The sequence below is a fragment of the Mangifera indica genome, chromosome 7 (genome assembly GCF_011075055.1).
Source record: "Mangifera indica cultivar Alphonso chromosome 7, CATAS_Mindica_2.1, whole genome shotgun sequence".
In the NCBI taxonomy this organism is placed as follows: Eukaryota; Viridiplantae; Streptophyta; class Magnoliopsida; order Sapindales; family Anacardiaceae; genus Mangifera; species Mangifera indica.
This window is the reverse complement of record NC_058143.1, coordinates 19721668-19744361: the sequence shown is the minus strand read 5'-3', so window position 1 is coordinate 19744361 and position 22694 is coordinate 19721668. Positions and strand designations below refer to the sequence as shown.

The 22694-nt window shown below is 33.5% G+C and overlaps 2 protein-coding genes across 2 annotated transcripts; one reads left to right on the top strand and one right to left on the bottom strand.

The window, feature by feature from the left end:
- Positions 1-171: 171 nt before the first annotated feature.
- LOC123220759 (serine/threonine-protein phosphatase 4 regulatory subunit 3-like) lies at positions 172-12077 on the bottom strand. Its single transcript, XM_044643340.1, has 24 exons — positions 11719-12077; positions 10100-10180; positions 9844-9943; positions 9238-9322; positions 9054-9103; positions 8406-8485; positions 7213-7272; positions 6116-6215; positions 5940-6017; positions 5752-5819; positions 5537-5605; positions 5377-5454; positions 5202-5297; positions 4624-4694; positions 4405-4482; positions 4188-4281; positions 3684-3782; positions 2986-3197; positions 2777-2891; positions 1919-2050; positions 1723-1830; positions 1534-1643; positions 1350-1445; positions 172-1259 (listed from the first exon to the last, which is right to left on the bottom strand). Exons 1-24 carry the CDS (start codon positions 11761-11763, stop codon positions 734-736), a joined length of 2631 nt encoding a protein of 876 aa, XP_044499275.1. The 5' UTR covers positions 11764-12077; the 3' UTR covers positions 172-733.
- Positions 12078-15252: 3175 nt separating this feature from the next.
- LOC123220970 (dihydrolipoyl dehydrogenase 2, chloroplastic) lies at positions 15253-21834 on the top strand. Its single transcript, XM_044643604.1, has 16 exons — positions 15253-15806; positions 16139-16285; positions 16407-16541; positions 16634-16751; positions 16993-17117; positions 17895-18020; positions 18098-18178; positions 18609-18671; positions 18779-18853; positions 18936-19014; positions 19104-19204; positions 19343-19456; positions 20250-20363; positions 20639-20710; positions 21450-21473; positions 21552-21834. The coding sequence occupies exons 1-16, from the start codon at positions 15471-15473 to the stop codon at positions 21711-21713; spliced, it is 1872 nt and encodes a 623-aa protein (XP_044499539.1). The 5' UTR covers positions 15253-15470; the 3' UTR covers positions 21714-21834.
- Positions 21835-22694: the final 860 nt, after the last annotated feature.

The window sequence follows — 22694 nt, the reverse complement described above, 5'->3', positions numbered from 1 at the left end:
TATGGAATGGAACCTAATTTTCATTCAACTTAGCTTATTTAATTCATTATAAATTCAAACCAACTATTATTCGGATTCAAATTAGTTCAAATTCAACCCTACTATCCAAAAATACATCGTCAAGGTTGAAATTTATTGTTCTGAATTCCAAGCAGAACGAACAAAAAACAGTGAACAATTTTTTTAAACTTTGATTATGCAATAGAAAAAGACATAAGCCTTGGAAAGTCCCCAGATGCGCAATAGCGAGTTTCAATATACAAATGGGTCTGTTCTGTCCGTAAATAAGGTTTCTTCTACAAGTGAAAATTTGGTATTCAACGCTAAACCTTCCTCTTCTCTAGTATCAAACACACCCACCCCAAAACTGACATCAAAGAAACACTATGCAGGGCATACATATTGATTGCGCCTTTCTATCATATGGTTCCCATAGCTAATAAAGAAGACAAGAAAATCAGAAGCAACAATTACTTGGCTCAAGGCATCAGAGAAAGATATCGCGAAATTGCGACAACCTGGCCTACAATATGTATATATCATGAGCAGTGAATTTCCTTCGGCCCCTTGGTGGTGGCACTATACACGTATACTCTTCTACTTTCGGACCCACTTTCTTCTGAAGCACCTCATATCTTTGGTTGCCCAGGTCTCAATTGCTGACTGACACCCACTGGTTTGATAAAAACGGATATGAAAAGTCACCCTGATGAAATTGGTTCTGAAAAATAACTTAAGATCCATTTACGGCCATTTCTGGAGAGGATTTTGGTGGTATCAACGGGCAGTCATCACTGCTTAACTGTCCGTTATCTGAACTGGCATACAGGCAATCCGAACAGCTCCTAGAAGCAGTAGGTTCCTTTTCTCTATGATTTTCCTCATCTGAAATTCTACTGTTATCACTATTCAGAGAATTGGTCAACTCCTGTTCACCTATGTCCTTGTTCCCTTGAGTCGAGCGAGGACTTAATTGTGTGCTGCTTGCATTTTTCTTGCCAGGTAGCACTGCCTGGCTTAGTGTTGAACACAAAGCAGCAAATACACCACTATCTCTTGACTTGGAGGCTTTACCCAACCGCTGCTTTTTCACTAGCTCAGGATCCTTTTCCTTCGGAACAGACAGTTTACGCTTCAATCTGAGAGACGCCATTACTCCATCGTCTTCCTCCAAAGCTTCTGATTGTTTCCTAGGTGGTGGTCTATAGTCTTCATCATCTTCATCATCATCGTAGTCAACAAGTCCACCAGATCTTGGACTAGAATCAACACAGAAAACCAAACAGTATAATAAACAAACTCTGCAAGTTGTAATGGGCCAATTTTCTAGGATGAGGCAATAACAGTACCTTAATGATGAGTGGTTTGCAGCCACTCCATTGGATAAAACAGGTTGAGCCTGAGTTCTCTGGGTATGAGAGGCAGAAGCTGTATCGTCTTCATCACTGCTTATGAATACAACAAATTCAGTGCATCTGGAAATAAAATGTTGGAAAAGGGTTCTGCTAATATATCTATAAACAAAATACACACCTGTCCTCATTAAAATAATCTTCCTCTTCTTTCTCCAGGGCCCGCTCATCAATTCGTTTTCTTGACTCCAGTGAATTAACATTACCTTTGGCTCCACTGTTTTCCAAGCACTGAAAACAAAACTTGTAAGGGCAAAGAGTTTTGAACTGGAAGTGAAGTGCTGAAAAACATGCAGGGAGAGGAAAATACCTGCTCATATTTAACTTTGAAAGAGTGAATAGACGCCAAATACTCAAAATTAACCAACTGGTTCCAGAACGAATCAACAATGTAATTAAGCAATGACTTCAGATTTTCCTGCATGAAATAAAGCCATAAGTAGACAAAATCTTTCAAATTTATAAGATTATTGACAAAAAGGATAAGCTCAGAAAAAGATGGGCACCTTGCGGATGTACTCAAAGAGCTCCAAAACTGCTGAGTTCAGCAGATTATAACAATTGCCATTAGCAACAAAGACATCTACAATTGGTTTAAGAACATTGTTCTTAACAATATGATTTATCAGATGTTCATCCTGCAGAATGACAAAAAAGCTGTAAAACAACCGTATCACAAAAACTTGCAAATCCACTGGAAACTCAATGGAAATGCCCGAAGATGTGGAAGTATCAAATGCAAAATAAAGTATAAAGAAACCAAGTTGCCATATTAAAATTTACAATAACCTAGAAAGTGCCGACACATTGAAATGTCATGTGAGAGGAAAAGGGGAAAAAAGTATAACTGACCAGAGAGTTGAAAAGTTAAATGTATTTTAATAAACATATTCCTCTTCCAAGAGTTTTCCACTCTTCGACAAGGTAAAATAACTTGCTGGCAATAAAGAGAAACAATGCATTTTCAGTAGTTAAACCCAGAATCCTGTGAAATGACGGTCACTTAAACCAACAAAATCAATTGTGTTACTGTTAACCCCCCCCCCCCCCCCCCCCCCCCCCTTTTTTTTTTCTACCTACCAAATCCCATATAGGAGCATCACGAAAACAACAGTTTGACAGTGTGGGTCCTTAACCATGCCAACAGCATTTGTGACATCACATTTAGTTTATAAAGCATAGAACTAGTATTTCTCAAATTTCCCTTCCATGCAGCTGTAATATTAGTTGAAGTACAATTTATACTCTTATTCTCCTCATATATGGTTAAATCAAGGGAAAAAAATTCACATTCAGCATCTCACCATCCAACCCATGGTGTCCTCACTCCAAAGACTACATATGATCAAAACGAAGTCACTTACATGGCGGGAAAGAATTGTACGAACAAATCGTACAGCGGCAACTACTAGGTATTTTTCCCTTCTTTGTGTTAGCAACAAAACTTTATCTATAACATTATTAAGAAGAAAATTACACCTGCAAGCACAAAAAGAAAATCCCACAAATCAATGTCATATGCACAGCAGGAATTTAATTGAGGTGACAAGACAACATGCATCCAAAATATTACTTTATTCTATAGGGATGGTGCAGAACGCAAAAGCATAGCAGTTCACATATGTTTGACAATATTTCAGGCTTTGTGCTCTCAACTCTTACTCCACTGCCTGCAGATTCGCCACCAACAGATTGAGCAGTACCATTGGGTGGACAAGATGCTGTTATAACATCAATTAATTGACCCAAATGCTTCTCATAAAAGATATCAATAATGGTGTCCCTCTGCAGCAGACACAGATAATATCAAACATTGAGTGAGACGAATTCAGTAGTAACAGAAGAAAAAATTGACGAGAAACTTAAGCTTACATGAAAATTTTATGGACAAAGTTTTTTCAACAATTCAGCAGATAAATAAAATAAAGTTCGAATTAAAATTTCAAATTGTTACACCTGCATAAATAAACTCAAGTGCTTTGCAAGCTTTAAATTTTAAGTCATCACAAATATAAAGCCTGAGAATTTGATGATCAATATATAAAAAATGTGGATGTACAGCAATAGGAACAACAGCAAAATAACAAGATTAAACAGCAATGAATTAAATCAATACATCTAGCAAAAATCCTACTAGAAAAACAAAAGGGAAAGCCTTATTGAAAAAGAAAACAAAATAGCAACTAGAAATAACAATTTCAACATTTTACAGGCAAATATCATCCATCATTCAACATATCTTCCTTGACAATGAAAAGGTTGCATTAGAACCTGAGCTCCCGACAATGTGTATGAATCCAGTAAACTACGAAGAATTTCTAGAAATTGGCAGTGCATGTCATCCCCAAAATCTGTTAGCATTCCTTTAACCTGTAGTACATAACCATAAGTTATTCATCCTCAATAACTAAACAAATATTTCGATTATCAATACCTATTTCTTTTCTATGAAATTAGGCCTACAGCTCTGTAATGAAGTACAAGCAGCTTATTACAGTTCACTTGTATCCCATTCCAGTAGCTGTCCAATATAAGATTGACACTAATTTGATAGCAAAGACCTAATTGTGCAAACATACTTCAATTTGGACATTTGTATCATTTATAATACAAGTGCTAATTTGTCTCTAGAAAGAGTTGGGAAAATAGAGCCCTCAATTGTTGCAATGAAATTTCTTTTTTCTGGACAGGGGAAGCTGTTTAGTTCATGACAATTGGGTGGATATCAGATCTCACAAGACCTTCACATGATGACCAAAAACACAAAATTCTTACCAAGAGTCCTAAAAGTGGAACTCTTTCCGGCTGAACAACATAAGAACGCAGAAGGCTCGGATCCTGATTCAAGAACAAAATGAGGATATCTGTCCTGCATCCATTAGAACAGCCTATTTGTTAGGCCTAAAATAATAGGCAGGATAATGAAAAATGCAAAGTACAAAAACGAAAAAAGGTAAGAAGATATAGACAGCTATTTAATTGCCATCATTACCCAGTTAATACAAGCTTTTTGTCATGACTTTGCAAAGCATCAGCGATGATGTCAAATATACCTTCATTCATGAGATCCCTACAATGATGTAACTTTGACTTTTGAAAACATATATACTCAATAAAAATATTAAATTAATAACTCAAGAATTTTCAAAATCCAAGATTTAGCCACAAGATTGCAATGGTAATAGAGACATGTAACTTCGCATTTGCCTACCTAAATAGCCGGAGCTGCTGCACCATTTGCAGGCTCTTGCTTAAACTACAGAACTCAAGCAAGAAATATACCTGTTTTTTCAAATAAGCAGGGTCAACACGATGGCAGAAAAAGAAAGAAAGCATTATACACAAGATACTTAAAATAAAATTCCAGTGCCACAGATCTGTTTCAATATTATAACATCACTATGTTACAACTGATGATCATATCTCTTAAACTAGAAAAGAAAAAGTTTCTTTTAAAATTACAGTCATTCTCTTCAAGACAAAGGTCTACAAGGAAAGAAGAAATTTCGCCAACTTCATCACATGTTTAGTTTCACAAGAACCAAGGAATTCATTAACCCTTAGAAGTAGCATTTTACAATTGAAACAAAATAAAAAGCCACTTTATAGGCAATAATAAGGACACAAATAAGCAGAAATCCCAGCCATGATACAATTAATTCTAGGATTTCCCATTAAAACAAAATCTCAACAGCCAAATAAAAAGAATAAAATAAATGATTAATCCAGCTGCAATTTTTAATATCTTGGCTAGCAGAGGATAAAAAGTAATTGGATATTGAGCATTACCAAATTTTTCTTGGATTCTTCAGAGGTGGCAGGTGACCTGAGTCTAGCAAATAGTTCCTGAATGAAGGTGCTGTCATCCTTTAACAAGGAGACAACCTTTTAAAAGAATATTATAGTTAGACATACAATAAGATATAACTTTATATTTTTGTACGATCAGCTTTGGAAATCTTACAATAGCATTATTCCCATAAATTATTGAATTGAGATTTGCAATGGTTGCTTCATCCAACACTCTAGCCAAAACAACATCCTAAAAGAGGTGATAGAAGGTCAGACCCACACACCATAGATGCATTCAAGAAATAGTGAAGCTTAGCATTGAAGGTCCAAACCTTTAAATAACCAACTCTATAAGTTTGGTGTATCTTTGAAAGGACAACAGGATCTTTTATTGGAATCGCCTACAAAAATAATTAAAAGAAGAATATATATGTAAAAACAAATTACTTCATTTGCCATATCAATCTGGCTCAACCACCCACCCCTGTCCCCAACCGCTAACTAACCCCCATCCAAAAAAGAAAAGAACCGGTTGACAATGTGTTACCTCCTTAAAAACAACATGCTCTTTTAAAAAATTTCGATGATGTTGGACACAAGGAACCTCAGGATCATCTGCAAAAGGGAGAAAAATATTTGAAAAGTCGAGCATTTTATCAACATTAAAGCAGCAAATCATAAATAAATATTCCAGGTTATCACCCAAACTAACATTGACAGAGCAATGAAACTTACACTCAAGGGAACCAATAATATCCATGATCAACTCATCCCCAAAAATTTTCTCAAAGATCTGACAACTATTGAGCATAACTGCAAGTAACCAAAAAAGTAAATTTTTAATGTAAGCACCCATCAATTTAGCAGTCAACCGATAAAAAGATTAATGAGATATAAGCGTGAGTACTGACTAATCCCTTTGACTATTTTGAATATCATATGAAGGCCATCAATATTTTCCAAGTCTTCACAGATTTGAAAAAGATCCATCAGCTTCCGGAAGAAATCTAGCTGTGCTAAGAATATAAATGTCATTCAAAGTGGTATAAAAGATGTCAACTCAAAAACATATAAAAGCATAGTCAAAGACACGTTAAAAAATAATAATAATAAAGGCAAATCATAAACATAGTATTAAAGACTCAAAAGAACCAAAACCTAGAATTAGACAAAATTACAGATTAAAGAATCTACATAAGATAAGTAAAATCAATTCCAAAACATACGTTAAACTAAGAATGAATAAGTAACATGATTCCACAACAATCGGACATATAAAGGTAGTATGACAGAATGGTCCAGTACACAGCAATTACACTGAAACAGTGCAAAGCTGGCAAAGTTAAAGGACAAATCGTCTTCATATCCAGAGGAAAGGGCTTAAAATGAATAGAAACACCTAATCAATTTTTACAAAGAGCTCCATGATCAAGAATGTTCTCTCCAACCAGCAAGGTACTAAACAATAATGCACAACATTTAGTAATTATCAAAAAGCAATGCAACCACTCTTGACGTGTCTCACATATCACATCCAAGATGTGCACTAAAACAACAATATACAACAGACATTATCATTAAGAATTTTATGTACGCTTTTCTTTTCTCATATTTTTCAGTTTATATGCACTTGAAATGCAATATATTTTAAATTTCAGAAAAAATATTTCAACAACAGGGAATTTCAAACTTATACATGACTAGTTCTGGCAGCATTAGCCCATTCTTGGACTTTTTTGTAACAGCATGTCATCAAAATTTGCACTACATAATTGCAGGAAGCTTCTTGATCATGTTAAGTTTTGGTGCTTTAGCAAAGATTTTCTAAACCTTTCACTAAAGAAATGATTATGATAGGAAAGAGAACACTGCAGTTTGAGCACCTTAATTAAGTGATAAATGGCCACCCAATAAATTCAATTGTAAAGGCAACATCCACTATGCCTGCATCTACATCCACTAAATATAGAAAAGTAAGCAAAACCAACAAAGTCTACATGAAACATACATCACTCAGTATAAGTTCTGTCAGCCGCATTTGATCTGCAATGCCACTCTCTGTCACAGTCTGCAATAATCAATCAGTTTTCATTAAACAATTGTGACACATCATACAAATAATTATAAGCTAAAAAGTTACTCCCCAAATATGGATAGATTTGTTTGTATATTTGTGCATGTAAAACCACACTCACACTCTGACAAACACAATGAGAAAAGAAAGACAACTAGATACATCACATATCTAGTGTACAGATGTAAGACATATTGAATCATGCAATTTAGGATACAGCATCTTTTGCAACTCTTTCTATTTTTCAGAAACAATAATCAGCTACTTTGGTTTGCTTATCTATTTGACACATTAATCCTGATACTGATCCACCAGAAATATGCCTAACAGATGTACAATATTGCATTAGACAAGGGCACACTATGTTTAGATCCTTTTTGATAAAGTCATGCAAAAGTTCAGAATGCATCTCTCCTAATTTAAATTACATGACACTCTTAATAGCAACACAAAAACTAAATGGCCTATTTTCGTAAAAAGCATGATTTAAGTGAACAGGGTGCAGAGGGAATGTCCAACTTCTTGTTCCAACCATTCATAAAAACAAACCAGTTAATGCACACTTATTGCCATTGCTTTACATAACTTTTTTCCTTATTACTCTGAGCATAAATATACATTCATAAATGATCTTCACCAAATGTAGGCAAGCCAGTCCATAACAGAAACTTCAATAACTAAACATTCTAAAATACAAAATACCTACATGAAGTAAGGCACCATAAATGTGAACTAAAACAGACACAGAAAAACAATATCCATGGTAAACTCCCTGAAAGAACTAAGAAAAATAAAATTAGGATTCACCAAAATATTTGAAATGTATCCAAAGAAATTACCACAGAAACCAAATTTTCAATGTTGCTTTTCCAAGTATAGTAGCCTTCAAATAAGCATGACATGAAGGGAAAATATGAGCTTTGATTTATAATAAAAAAGTCACCGAGTGATGATAGAACAACAAAAAGGTTCCAATGCCAACAATTAAAAGTGAAATATGTGTCTTGAAAAAAGTATTTATAGTGAAATTGCATGTGCTGTAATTCTCAGAAGAAAATTTGAAAATTATTGCAACTCCTGAAACAAACCATATATAGAAAATAAAAGAGCTAAGCACCCATAAAAACCTTAAGTATTAACGGAAGTGTGGAAAGCTCAACAGCGGGCAATTCCCTCAATTCACTGTTCATGCTATGAAATGTCTCACCTGCAAGAATTAGAGAATAGATTAACAGTGATTCACACACAGGGTCAACAGATATAAAGTAAAATAATACACAATGCAACTTCACACAACATGGTATTTAGAAAGCTCTACTCTTGTTATGATCCCTCCATTCCTTAAGAAGAAAAAGTAAAGAAAAAACTTTTTTGTTTTGGATTCAAGCAAAAATGGATAATTAACTCAAGTTCCTAAATATATTTTCGGTTATTTGCACCGAAACAGATGCAATGAACTTCAACAATATACAGTTAACTAGTTGAAAGAAAAAAAACTGATCATCAAAGTCCAAACCACTAACTAATGAGAAGACATTTCATAAAAGACAAAAAAGGGCAACAGTCTTGTATCATTAGTACACAACTATCACAGAAAGGAACAATCTTCAGTGGACCTGGATGATTATGGTAATCCAAGAGTTATCTTGGATGTCAAAATTGTATATGATAATATTCATTATCATTGGAAAATTTTCTCACTTCATTTAAATTCAAGATGCAAAAAAAGAAAAAACAAAATCAAGCATCAAACACTTAAGTTTGCAAATACTTACTGTTAAGAGAACTGAAATTAAGGTTCCTCTGCACACTACAAATGTTGTCCCTGAATAAAGAAAGTATTACATTAAGTAGCTACAACAAATGAACAACATGAGAGCAAAAGAACAAGTTTCACAAAGCGTCAAGTGGGAACAAGGAATCTATAAAGAGAACAAAAGACTATGTTCGCCTAGTTACCATATGTACGAGCACCCTGTAGTTTCTTGGAAGCTAAGTGCCAATTCTGTAGAGAACTCTGGGTCTCTCCATGAGATAATCGTGTCTGAAAATAAGGACACAGAACACAACACATTCACAAAACACATCTTTTAAACCAAGAAAACTGAATCTTTTTACCATTTCTAAATGGCTAGATCCCAAAACCTATGCAGTTAGGAAAGAGCACCACTATGTGCACATAGTTTTGACTACACAATTGGTTGCACATATGACGTGTCATCATATAATTGAATATTATTTTATTTTTAATTCAAATTCACTCAATCACATTATGACACAACATTTGTGTACTCAATTGTATACTCAAAATTGTATACACAGTTTTATTGATTAGGAAATCGGTAAATACAATAGCCCCAAAGAGATGAATCCCTAGCCTCTTGGATAAAACCAAAGATGTTATATTATTCTAAACTTTTGTTCATCGTACTAAACCCCATTTCATGTGAATTGAAGTAAACTAATAAATAGAACCATATATACCAATTACTTTGTGGTAGCATATTTGCCCGCAACTGGCAAAATACCTAGGCAGATACAGATAAGTATGTAACATACACATACCTTCTTGCTTCCTGTAAATTTCTTCTGGGCTGATGCGGTGCAAAAGAATTGTCTCATTATCTTCTTCATCAAAAACATACAAACCCAACTCCTCTGATCTCTGCATTACAACTTTTACATTCAATCCAATTGCAGGATATCTCTAAGTAACAATCTATATCAATGAACTCTCAACAATTACTTTTCAGTAACTGACACAACTAGTGCTCCACCAAACTTATATACAATTGAAATCAGGCAAAAAATATAGAATTACCTCCAAATAGTCAACGGTTACATGCCCAGTACCTTGGTCATCCCATTTACCATCATCATTCAGACGATAGACCTTCACCCGCTGAAAATTTTCAAGTGAGCCATTTTTACCATTAATGCATCATTTGGAAGTATTCAGAAAATTAAGACCCACATGGTGTATAAGCAAATTAACAAGAATTTAATCCAAAAAATCATTAGTTAATTAATTCAACAATTGTGCCTAACAAAACAGCTTCAATCATTTTTTATGAACAAACAAGTTTCATACAATATGGAGAACCTAAGCCAGCTCTATTTACTGCAAATTCAGAAGCAACCAGTCAGTCATTGTTTTTCTTAACGTCCCAACTATCAGTTTGAATATCTTAACAATAGCAACAATAGTTTCCAAAAAAGAAAATAGGGCTATGGCATATGCTTGCATGTGTGTATTACACCAAATATCTTTTTTGTGTCAATAACAACGAAACTGGAAGATATATAAAGACTCCAAAATGGCATTTATGTTCCAATAAGTATAAATTGACAAGCTAAAATCTTAAAAATACATATAAAAAATGTAGATGACACAAAAAGGGTAATATCTCAAGAGATATTGAAAGGTGGATTACCACAAGACAGATGCACATCATACAAAGGATGAACAGAAGGTTAAATAAAGCCATCAATGATATCTTATCCATATTAGCACCATGTGATTGCAGATGAAATTACCATTATAAATTTACCAATCTCATCACTCAACAAATCACAGCATTACACTTTGGAAAGATGATAGCTAGTAAACAATATATGAACATTTCATGTCTAAAGTATTAATATGTAGCACAACAAGGTTAAAACTAGCAGAAACCACCAAATACGAATTGAAAGAAAGTAAACAACCAGTATAACTGATCAGTGTACATCAGCAATTGTCATTTTACAGCGACTCTCACTTAAATGGCACCTCTATCTCATACAACAACAAAATATCCACCAAAAAATACAAGCTTCTGAATTCCTCACATGCTAAAATAGTGACAAACCACAAATATCCAACCAACTAATTTAAATTGAACCAAATAAAATGTGCAGGAACTAGATAAGTTCAAGCTACATATCAAGAGTCTGACTATTGAAATACACCTAACCTGCAGCTTCGCTACAATAGTGATATTTCTACCAGACTCTGAAACTGCATAAAACTACACCAGCGATACTTCTACCAAACTGAAACTGTATAAATTTTGTTGAGAAGAGAACAAACCCAGAACACAAAAAGGATAAAGTATCAACTTTAATAGCCTCAAAAGCCGCATAAATTTGTGCTCGAAATAGCATTATATTCTCTCATTCGCTTCAACATACATAACATCATAACAGTACATCTTCCCGCCATCTTAAAAGAACTACAAATAACTCGTACTAAACAACTACAGCAAAATAAACAATCTTCATTACCCAGCACTAATCAAATTAAATAACAACGACTACACTATCTCTCCAACATTAAACATAATCCTAAACTTGAAATTACCAACCCCCTCAAGCAAAAAAACCACTATTAGTCAACACTAGAGAGTAGTAACAACTCCATCTCTAGGGCAAAACAATAATAGCAGTAAAAGAACTAACCTGCATAGAATTGGCGTTCGCTTGAGACTTCTCTTGCGCACCCATCGTATTTAGCTCCTCTGTCTCCCCGATTCGAATTCGCGAACCCAAACAATTTGAACAAAAATCGCAATCCAAGCAATTAACTTAAAGTACAAAAATTAGGGTTTTAAAGCCAAAAGAGAGAGAGACAGATAAAGCAAATCAACCAAGGCGGGAGATTTTCAGGTTCATAAAGATCAATAGAAAACCCTAACCGCCATTACGAGCGTAGAAGTCTAAGCCTTCGATTCTCTCTCTATCTAATTATTTCTCTCACTACTTTTTATTTTAAATTGTATTCTCTCTCCCTCTTTCCTTTTTTATTCTCTTCTGTCCCCGACCTTCGATTTTAGAAAGTAAAGAAACAAAATAAATACGTTAGAATCGAAGCCCCCTAAATGCCCTCACTATTTATAACTATTTACCGAGAAAGCCACTGCTGTTATGTATAATAATTATCTAGTCCAATGCCCCCAATTGATTCTATTAGGGCATTTGAATTGAGGCGTTAAAAATTATTTTAATATTTTTTTCATCACTTAAATTATTTTATTTAATTTATAAATTATAAAAAAATTTAATAATATTTTATTATTAATAATAATATGATAAATAATATAAAAGATAATATAATTATCACTTCTATTTTAAATATTAAAAAATTAAAAGGGTGGTTTTTATTTTATTATAATTATAATTTTATTTATTATTTTTTAAGTAAAAATAATCTCATTTTTAATTAATATAAAAAATATTTTAAAATAATTATACCTAGAGATATTTAAGTAAAATAATATATTAGTATTTTTTTATTATCTGTACAGTAATTATTTACACTTATCTAGTTTATTAAATTTTATCAAATATAATAATAATTTATATCCAATAATTCTTAAAGTAATTTATCTTTAAAATAATCATTCAATTTTAATAATAAAATATTTCTCAAACCAAACACATTTTAGTGGCAATGGTGATAGATTTCAATCATAAAAAACTATTGTAATCCAATTGTATCATCTATGTATTATGAATTAAAAAATATTTATTGATATGTTATCATACAATACATTTAATATACTGTATAAATTTTTATTGTAACTAAAAATACGTATCATATTTTATATATATCATAATATAAGAAATATGTCGATTATGCTTGTGATACAAACCCACACGTTTTATTGTGGGTCCCCGTACCCTCCAATGGCACAAAAAATAAAGTTATACTCAAATTGAGTTAATTTAATCACAAATATTGATTCAATTTAGTATAGTTTAATTTAACTCAAATTTATTTAATTTGAATTCGAATCGAGTTTAAGTTAGAATGATCAATTTATTTTTAAAATTGAATTAAACTTAAATTTGAGTAATTTGATTTGATTTGACTCATAAAATAGAGAATAGTTTAATTTAGTTCGAATTTAACTAATAATTTAATTAAAATTATGTTAAATAATTATCAAAATGAAGTTATATTATTTATTATTAAGTGAAATAATATTATTATATAAATTTCAATTATAAATTTAAATTAAATTATTTTTATTCAAAATAAATTTAACCATTTTTAATTTTAACTCACTAAATTTAAATTAGAGCAGACGTTGGTTATTTTTCATTCGAATTAATAAATATTTGGGTTTAATTCGGACTGTATCCGTCTGGATCGGCTTGGCTATCGCATGCAGTGTAATGAAGAGAACTGCGTCTTTCCGTGACAGGGCGGTGAAAATTTACTGCAACAATCGGGAGACGTGTGCATGTGAATCAGTGACTTGGTTGGTTTGGGGGCGTGATGATCATTTGAATGTGATGACTACGACGCACCACGTGGCAAAGACATTTGTGAACTAGAAAGAATCATGTCATGAGATGGAGAGGATCTTTAAGTCCTTTCGAGAAAAGCGCAGTGCAACCGCTTGTCATAGAGTTACAGGTGTTGATTTGATTAAAAATATTATTATAAGAGGAACAAAGAGTATTTACAATATTAGAAATAGAATGGTGAGTTAAATAAATAATATTATTAAATAAGAATTCAAATCAAATTTAAATTAATTATCAATCAAATTACAAGTTAATTTTAAATGAGTTGACTCAGTTGACTCCACCGCCTTTGCTGTGTCAATTTTGCATCTTCGTTTCTGTGGCAGTGAGCAAAACGACACGTGTCTACAAAAATTTGACCAACTGTACGAGATGCCTTTTTCTTTTTTTAAAATCCGAAATTCACCCAATTCCATTTTGTTTATATCGTATTAAAAACACCCGTTGTCCCTCACAAGGATGTGTTAATAAAGTCAACACAAGAAAATAATGTTGGAAATGTTGAACCAATCAAAACAATTTATATATTCCAGAATAAATCATAAATAAATCACTTGTAAAAGCAAGGAAATTTTAAGGAGTGACTAATGTATTACCACCCCTTTTTTTTTATCTAAAGGACTTTTATAGCAAAGGAATATATAAATTATACTTTTACACCCACTTTGACTATAACACTATATACAAATCTACAATTACCAAATTACCCCATATTAAAACTTCCTTGTTCCTCTCTCGTATCATCTTACGCATTCCACTTCCTTTCATTCACTCATTTTTATACTTTCAAATCATTTTCAAGTTGTATCAAGTAAATCTTTTATTATCATTTACCATCTTCATATTAGTCACCACTAAAACAGTTTTTTTTTTTTATACCATCCTGAAACTTGATTTTAACACAATAACTTAAACAATCATGTAAAATGAGTTTTTAAGTTTAATCAAATATAACTTCACATAGGATTGAGAAAATGAGCAAGTAAAGTGAGAGTGGGACAAGTGTCAATGCACAAAATATGAAAAAGAAAAAAAACTATGTTTACGACACCCCCAAATGAATTTGTTTTGTTTAAATACAAATAAACAAGTAACAAAATAGAGATGTAGACAATAACAATGAGTGATTTAAAGAGAATTATGTCTAGATTGCATGCGATGAAAGATAAATCTATTTAGCCAATAAATTTACTAAATCATTAGGTTAAAAGTTATGTCACCTTTTCTTTCACTTACAACCACCCTATCCTATTTGATGTTGGGATGATAGGAGAGCTATATATAAAATTGTGATATTGTAAGGTAGAGTTTTGATGGTTACATCTATGGGCAAGTATGAGACAAGTGAGTGAAGTGTTATTGTTTTGGTTGATAGGGCACAACTTATGTCCTTTTACCTAAAATTGGAGGTGTTCAAATCGATATTATGAAAAATATAGCAACAAGAATTTTAGAAGGAGATCTCTATTAGATTAAAATAAAAAAATTTAAAAGAGTACATAAAAATAAAAAAAAGTAACAAATGAAGAGCAATCGAAAGAGAAATTATGCGAGATTTATAAAAAATAAGAAATATCGTTAAATTTTAATTCAAGACAGTTTCAATGAATAAACTACGCGCCATGCGTAAAATAGCAAAGTGGGACAGCTAACAGTAAAACAAGATAGCAGAGGGCAACAAAAAGTTGGTTGTTCATCAGCCGCCCACACCGCACTTCACTTCGATATCTCCGCTCCTGGCTCTCTCTTAACGGACTTCTCGAAGTCCCCTCTTCACAATCTTCCCTCTCAAAACAATCTCTATATTTCCTCCTCAGATCTCTTTCCAGTCTCCATTTCGCTCCTTCAACTCAAAACACAATTTCTCTCTTTCCACTCTTTCTTCTCGCAATTTCAAAATGCACTCCTCCTCCGTTTCTCTTTCCCTCTCTCAAGCTACCGCAACCGCCACGTCATCTTCGATTAGCGGATCACGCAACTGCAATGCTCGCGATTCCTTCAAGCCTGTGAATCTTCGATTTTGCGGATTAAGGCGTCAGGCCTTTGGATTCTCCTCTTCTCTCACTCAGTCCTACTCGCAACGAGTTAACCTTCCGAGTCGACGACGCTTTAACGCTAGTAACGTCTCTGCTTCTCTCTCTGGTAATGGAACTCCGAAATCTTTCGACTATGATTTGATTATCATCGGAGCTGGTGTTGGAGGCCATGGAGCTGCGTTGCATGCTGTAGAGAAGGTACTCCCTCTCCTTTTTGTATTTGCGAACTTAATTAAAGCTCAATTAAGCTTAAATTATAACTTATTTTTGAAAAAAATAGAGATAGAGAATTACACTTGATTTATTTTTAATTTTACAAACACAATTTGGCGCCTCTTTTATTTATGCGATAGTTAATATATATGAACGAGACATTTAATTTTAGCTCAAATGTTTTCTTGTAGTAATGGTTACCTCGTTGATATCGATTTTTCTCGTTAGCGTGAAATTGAGCACGTGTTTAGTTGTCTTGTTTCTTAAATATTTGAGCTAGCGAAGGGCTTGGCTGATCGTGAATTTTAATTATGCAGGGACTGAAAACTGCCATCATTGAGGGAGATGTGGTGGGAGGAACATGTGTTAACAGAGGATGTGTTCCTTCTAAAGCACTTCTGGCAGTAAGTGGTCGCATGCGTGAGCTTCAGAGTGAGCATCACATGAAGGCTCTTGGTCTGCAGGTAATAGAAGCTAAAGTTTTTAGATCTTACTTGTACTTTGCTGCTTCTTAGGACTATATTGTGTTTGACAACTTTAACTGTGAATTTACAGTTTTTTTTTTTCTCTTGTAACGTCTGATAGGTTGCAGCTGCTGGGTATGATAGACAGGGAGTGGCTGATCACGCAAATAATCTTGCCACAAAAATTCGTAATAATTTAACAAATTCAATGAAAGCTCTTGGAGTGGACATATTAACTGGTGTTGGGACAGTTTTGGTAAATCTAGTTCATGCTTTATACTGAGTTAGTGTTCAAATTGTTAGTTATACTTATTCCACTTCGTATAACTTATTTATGAAATTAATCAGGGCCCGCAAAAAGTGAAATATGGGAAAGTTGGCTCACCTGAGAACATAGTTACCGCAAAAGATATAATAATTGCTACTGGTTCTGTCCCATTTGTACCTAAGGGCATTGAAGTTGATGGTAAATATTTATTTTGTTTGTTTATTCTTGTCATGCAATAATTTTATTTCTTCATCTAGGTTTTGATGAAATGTAAATATATGGGAAATGTTTTAAACTTGGGCAACTTGCTTAAGAAACTAAATATATTGTCTGTGGCGGTAATACATGCATTGGCTAGACTATTATACACCAAGCTAGCTACAAGCTTCTTCTTTCTCATGCTCGAGGAGTTCTCTAACAATTTAGTAATGACTTGCAGGGAAGACTGTAATCACAAGTGACCATGCACTCAAGTTGGAGTCTGTTCCTGATTGGATTGCAATTGTAGGAAGTGGCTATATTGGACTTGAATTCAGTGATGTATATACTGCACTGGGAAGTGAGGTAATACTTTTTGTGAAAAAGAATAAAAATTAAAATCTGTTTTTCTCTTTTGAATAATGTTTTATGTGATGTATATATCTTACAAGAAAAATCAATTGTAAGTGTCACTTCTCATTTGAAAAACTGAAACAAGTTTTCCTTGCTTCATCTGTTTCCCAAGTGAACTAAATTTTTAATTGTGACCTCCCCGCTTTTGGGAAATTAATTATGGGATAGGAAAATGCTTTAATACTTGTCGCCTTTTACCTTAAAGGATTCAGTATTAATTTAATACCAAGGTTCGTGACTGTGGTGAATTGTGATGATATCTAATGGGCAAAACCTGGATGTTGTTGGGTGTCATGGTCTTGGAAACAAAATAATGGAGGCTAGAAAGTAATAAGAGATTTTCATTTGTGCTCTTTCTGATCATAAAAAATCTACTAATATCCACTTTTCTTATAAAATCTAAGGATGGAGCTTTTACTGACAGTGTGAATTAAATATTGTCAAAGGATTGATATGCAGGTATTGTTCAAAATATGAATTTATCTATGTTTAACCTTGAGTGTATTCAACTCAAAGATGCTCATACATGATTTATTATTCTTCTTTTATGAGGACCATATAACGGTTATTATTTAAATAGTAAGAAACTTGACCGGTTCAATCAGTGGATTTTCTGTCAATCAATGAAATTGATATAGTATATTTTCTTGGTGTCTTTCATCTTGTTATCACCTGGATATTCATTATTTCATTGAAAAGGGAACTGAGTAATCAAGAACTTTTATGCAGGTCACTTTTATTGAAGCTCTAGATCAACTTATGCCCGGATTTGATCCTGAGATTAGTAAGCTGGCTCAAAGGGTTCTAATAAATCCTCGGAATATCGACTATCATATTGGTGTATTTGCATCAAAGGTAATCCCTGTTTATATCTTTGTGTTCCCTAAATGGGTTTGAGATGGTTCATTCATCTTTGCTTCTGTTGTTCATAGATTACTCCTGCAAAGGATGGGAAACCAGTCACTATTGAGCTTATTGATGCAAAGACCAAGGAACTGAAAGATACCTTGGAGGTAACATAAGTTTTATTTGTTGTGGAAAATTGCACGTGAAATACCTGTGGCTTTCGCTGTTTGTAAAGCTATTTCAAAATTGATTTGCAATTCAAAAACCCTGAATTTGCTAAATTTACAAATTGACTGGTACTGAATCTGAAACTAAAAAATGTTGAAAATTGTGTTTCAATTTTGACTGCATATACTTTCTCACTTATGCTTAGTAAATATGTTATTGAATCTTTGAAACTATTATCTTGAGGTTCTACCATTTCTATTGCATTTCTTGTAATGTTGAAACTCATCTAAACGAGTAAGGTTTGTTAAACATCTCAGATTGCTGTTCTGGCCTTTGCTTTCCATCTAGCTGTTTCCCCCTTAATATGATTGTCTTAGCTTTTTGCCTTGCTATATGCAGCTAAATTTTTGGTTTGGTTCTGTTATATAGGTGGATGCGGCATTAATAGCAACTGGAAGGGCTCCATTCACTAGTGGTCTTGGTCTGGAGAATGTAAGTCTCTTTGACTAATTCAATAATTAATTCTAGAGTTTTTCCAAGAATAAAAATGTATCCAGATTTTCTCATTGTCTTTTTTAATTCTTTGTTTTTTCCCTCAGATCAATGTAGTAACACAACGAGGGTTTATTCCTGTTGATGAGCGGATGCGTGTAATTGATGCAAATGGCAATTTGGTCAGTTGTTAATTTATGGATGGTGCATTTTCTTGTATGGCTATAACCAATTTGTTGTTGACCTTTGATATTTGAATATCAGGTTCCTCACTTGTATTGCATTGGAGATGCAAACGGCAAAATGATGCTTGCACATGCAGCTAGTGCTCAAGGAATTTCAGGTACTTACCAAGTAGCTTTATACACTAGTATTTCAAATCTTACATGTTCTACTAAACATTTCATCTTTTGCTTTGATCCCTTAATGCAGTGGTTGAACAAGTGACTGGAAGAGATCATGTACTTAATCATTTAAGCATCCCGGCAGCTTGTTTCACACATCCTGAAATTAGTATGGTTGGATTGACAGAGGTGAATTTTTTTCTTGCAAACACATCTATTTTATGAATATGTTGCCATGTATTGTTTTTTGTGTACGGTATAAGTACTTTTTTTCCCCTGGCCTTCTTAAGAAAGCAAATTATGTAATTTTAACTTAAAATTTCACAGCCTCAAGCAAGAGAAAAGGCTGAAAAGGAGGGATTTGAAGTAAGTGTGGCCAAGACAAGTTTCAAAGCTAACACCAAGGCCCTAGCAGAAAATGAAGGGGAGGGACTTGCTAAGGTAAATATTCTTGGCTCTTCTGTAATTCAAGTTTGATGAAAGCCTCAAATCTGGAAAACTTTTTAATCCTGAACAAATAGCCAGCTGGCACACATTTTGGATCTTGCATGGAAGTGTGTGTTTTGATCCAATAAATAAAAATTGGTGAGTTTCCTTATAATGGAGGAAGCAGTATAATCTATTTGTTAAATCTAACTAACCTATTTTTGGCACAATCAGAACTTAATTTCATTAATTCTTCTCATTTTGTTGATTCTTTCTTGCTTATTGGTAGCTTGAATTACACATTTACAATTAATAGGGTTTAAAATGGAGAGGTCTTCAGTTGATAAAGATAATGCACAAGTTTTAAATATTTTCTGTGGTCATCAACAAAGCAGGACAAATTAATAATCAAAACGACATGGTAGGTCAAGACATTGAAGCATTTAATTATTGTGAAGTAGCTTTCAGTAATATTAAAGTATTACTATGTGTTTTTTTAATATTTTATTTCTTCTATTGGGTATATCTTCCTTTTTCTTGTTACTGTTATGAAGGTAAGATTTATCATGGATTCCAGAATATACTGGGGGTCTTTTGTCCCTTCTTCTATATATATTTGTGGCAGTAGGATGTATGCATATGAAGTGCAGTAGTCACTCTTTATTTATTTTTCATCTTTGTTGCTACCACAAAATTCACCTTGTAGATTTCATTTGAACATTTTTAGGCCTCTAATTTTTCATTTTGTTCACTTTTCAATCTTTTAAATTTCACTAGCTTTATTGCTGACCACATTATTTTCATACAGTTAATATACAGACCTGACAATGGTGAGATTCTTGGAGTTCATATCTTTGGGCTGCATGCTGCAGACCTTATCCATGAAGCATCAAATGCAATTGCATTAGGAACACGTATTCAGGTGGGTATTCTTAGCCAAAACTACCATATTATTTACCTGAACTGCCGATTCTGATTTGTGACCTTTGGCTTGAATAACTAAAATAGATCAGAAGATTATTTTCAATCTGCAATGTTTGTTCCTTCAAGAACCACAAACCTTGTTATGTTTCTTCTTTTTACAATAACAGTATACCAAGTAGCCAAATCAGCCCAAACTTATAACCCAATGCTGTTCTAAGAAAATTCATGGAATTTCCTCTTATTCAGTAAGTAATTTATTTTGAAACTGTGCAGGACATAAAATTTGCAGTTCATGCACATCCAACACTGTCTGAAGTTCTTGATGAATTGTTTAAATCAGCAAAGGTGAGATTCTGATATTTACCACAACATGCTGAGTGGCATTGCATTTGATCTCTTCTCATTTCTCATCCCTAAATGATAAAATAACAAGTATAGTCCATAACTTTTCTCTCAAATGAGTTGAAGGTTCAAAATGCACAACAATGTCTTAATTACTGGATTGGGCCTTTACCCAGCCAAAGGCCCCATCTGGCCGGTTGAACTGGGAATCAGATCAAGAAAGTAATACTTTTTAAATAAATAAATATTCATAATATACTATACATAAAACTTATGCTCTAATGCTGGGACTTAAGTTTGAGTTCTAGCATTTGCAGAAAATTTTGCAAAAAGTGTGCAGTCAGCATGACACCATGTTGATGTCATGTTGACACTAGCATAAAGTCATGTTGGTGTAACCGCGTAAGCATGGCCTTGAACCAGGTAAAACCAGTGGTTGACCTGAGCAGTTAACACGGTTAAACCACGATTCAAAGCGGTTCACTGGTTAAAGCCATTAGGCCATTTATCTGGATCGAATTGACTACTGAAGCCTCGTCAAACAACTCAAACCGATCCAACCGGTCCAATGTGGTTTTCATAGTATGGTACACAGGATAGAATCACACTAAAATCAGGCTTGTTTCTTTTCCTTGTATAATTTTGTTGATATGGAACTGTTTGATAAAATGGTTCCCTGTGGCCATTTCTGAAGAATGTTAACTCTCAAATGATTATAAACAAATTCTAATTTCTGCTGCAGGTCAAAGCTCAATCTTCTAATCCAGTAAGTGAACCAGTTGCGGTCTAAAGCCTTCTCTACACTTGGAAGTACTAATTTTTCAAAGAAATTTGCTTGTAATAGGGCGCAACAAGAAAATGTGCGTCTCCAGGCCAAACTAATCAAGAAGAAGACCAGCTTAGCAGAAGAAATATCTGTAAGAAAATTAAGGAATTCGCTGTCAATGTCTTTTCAGCAGTTGTATACCTGTTTCTTGATTTTTTGCTTTATTGGGTAACATGTTAGTAATTCAGAAGCGAAGCAAATAACAAAAAATAATTTAATTTCCAAATTTCACAAAACTATGATATTAGAACTTTCAAATTTATTGACAATAGTTTTATTCAATATACTCATAATTGTTCTCTGTTTGTTTATGTTCTGGAAGTGATGAATAATAATAATAATAATAAAAGATTTCAATGCTATTGAACTTATCAGTAACACACTACTAGTACAATAAACAAAACAAAAGGAAAGAGTACTTCAGTTAATAATTATTTCCTTTCTGGAACTTCAGTCTGTGCTTCCAATTTATGGGTAATGACACTAGAATTAGAGGTAGATTCGACTAAGCCCTATTGAGGGCTAGCTTGAACTTGATTGGAATCTAGGGTGTCGAGCTCGAGTTTGAGTTTTTTTTTTAAGCTGGTTTGAATGGTTAATGGTGACACTGGGAAGAAGAATCATCAAAAAAGAATCCTGATATGGTGAAGTTGACGAGCCTTCATCTCGAGATGAATATGTATTTGAGTCTAAACCTTTCAGCTTGAATCTATTGCTAGCCAGAATAAGCTTCTCATTTACAAGAACTTTCAAACAGATACACCAGACACGAGCAACCGCAAGTGTACTGCATATTTGAGATGTTCATCCCAAGTTCAAATCTTGCTTATAGAAAATAGGAAGGTGATACATTCATTATATTTGGAGGCTCATCTTATCTTATGCTGTAATTGTGAACGACTACACTAATCGCAAGGAAAAAAATAACGTCCTACAATCTTTTACGTAGATTCACTTTTGATTGTAATAGAACATGAAAGTTTTCCAAATTTTTGTCATACAGACATGTCAATACCAGCTGCAGACCAGACTTTTGAGCTGCTTCCAGATTATGGCTTTAAAAGGTTGGAAGAAGTGCTCTGGAACAGCCGACATAAGATAATTTTCATTTTGCAGATTTGGTAGCACTTCTGAACCTTCTTAACAGATTTACAATTAGCT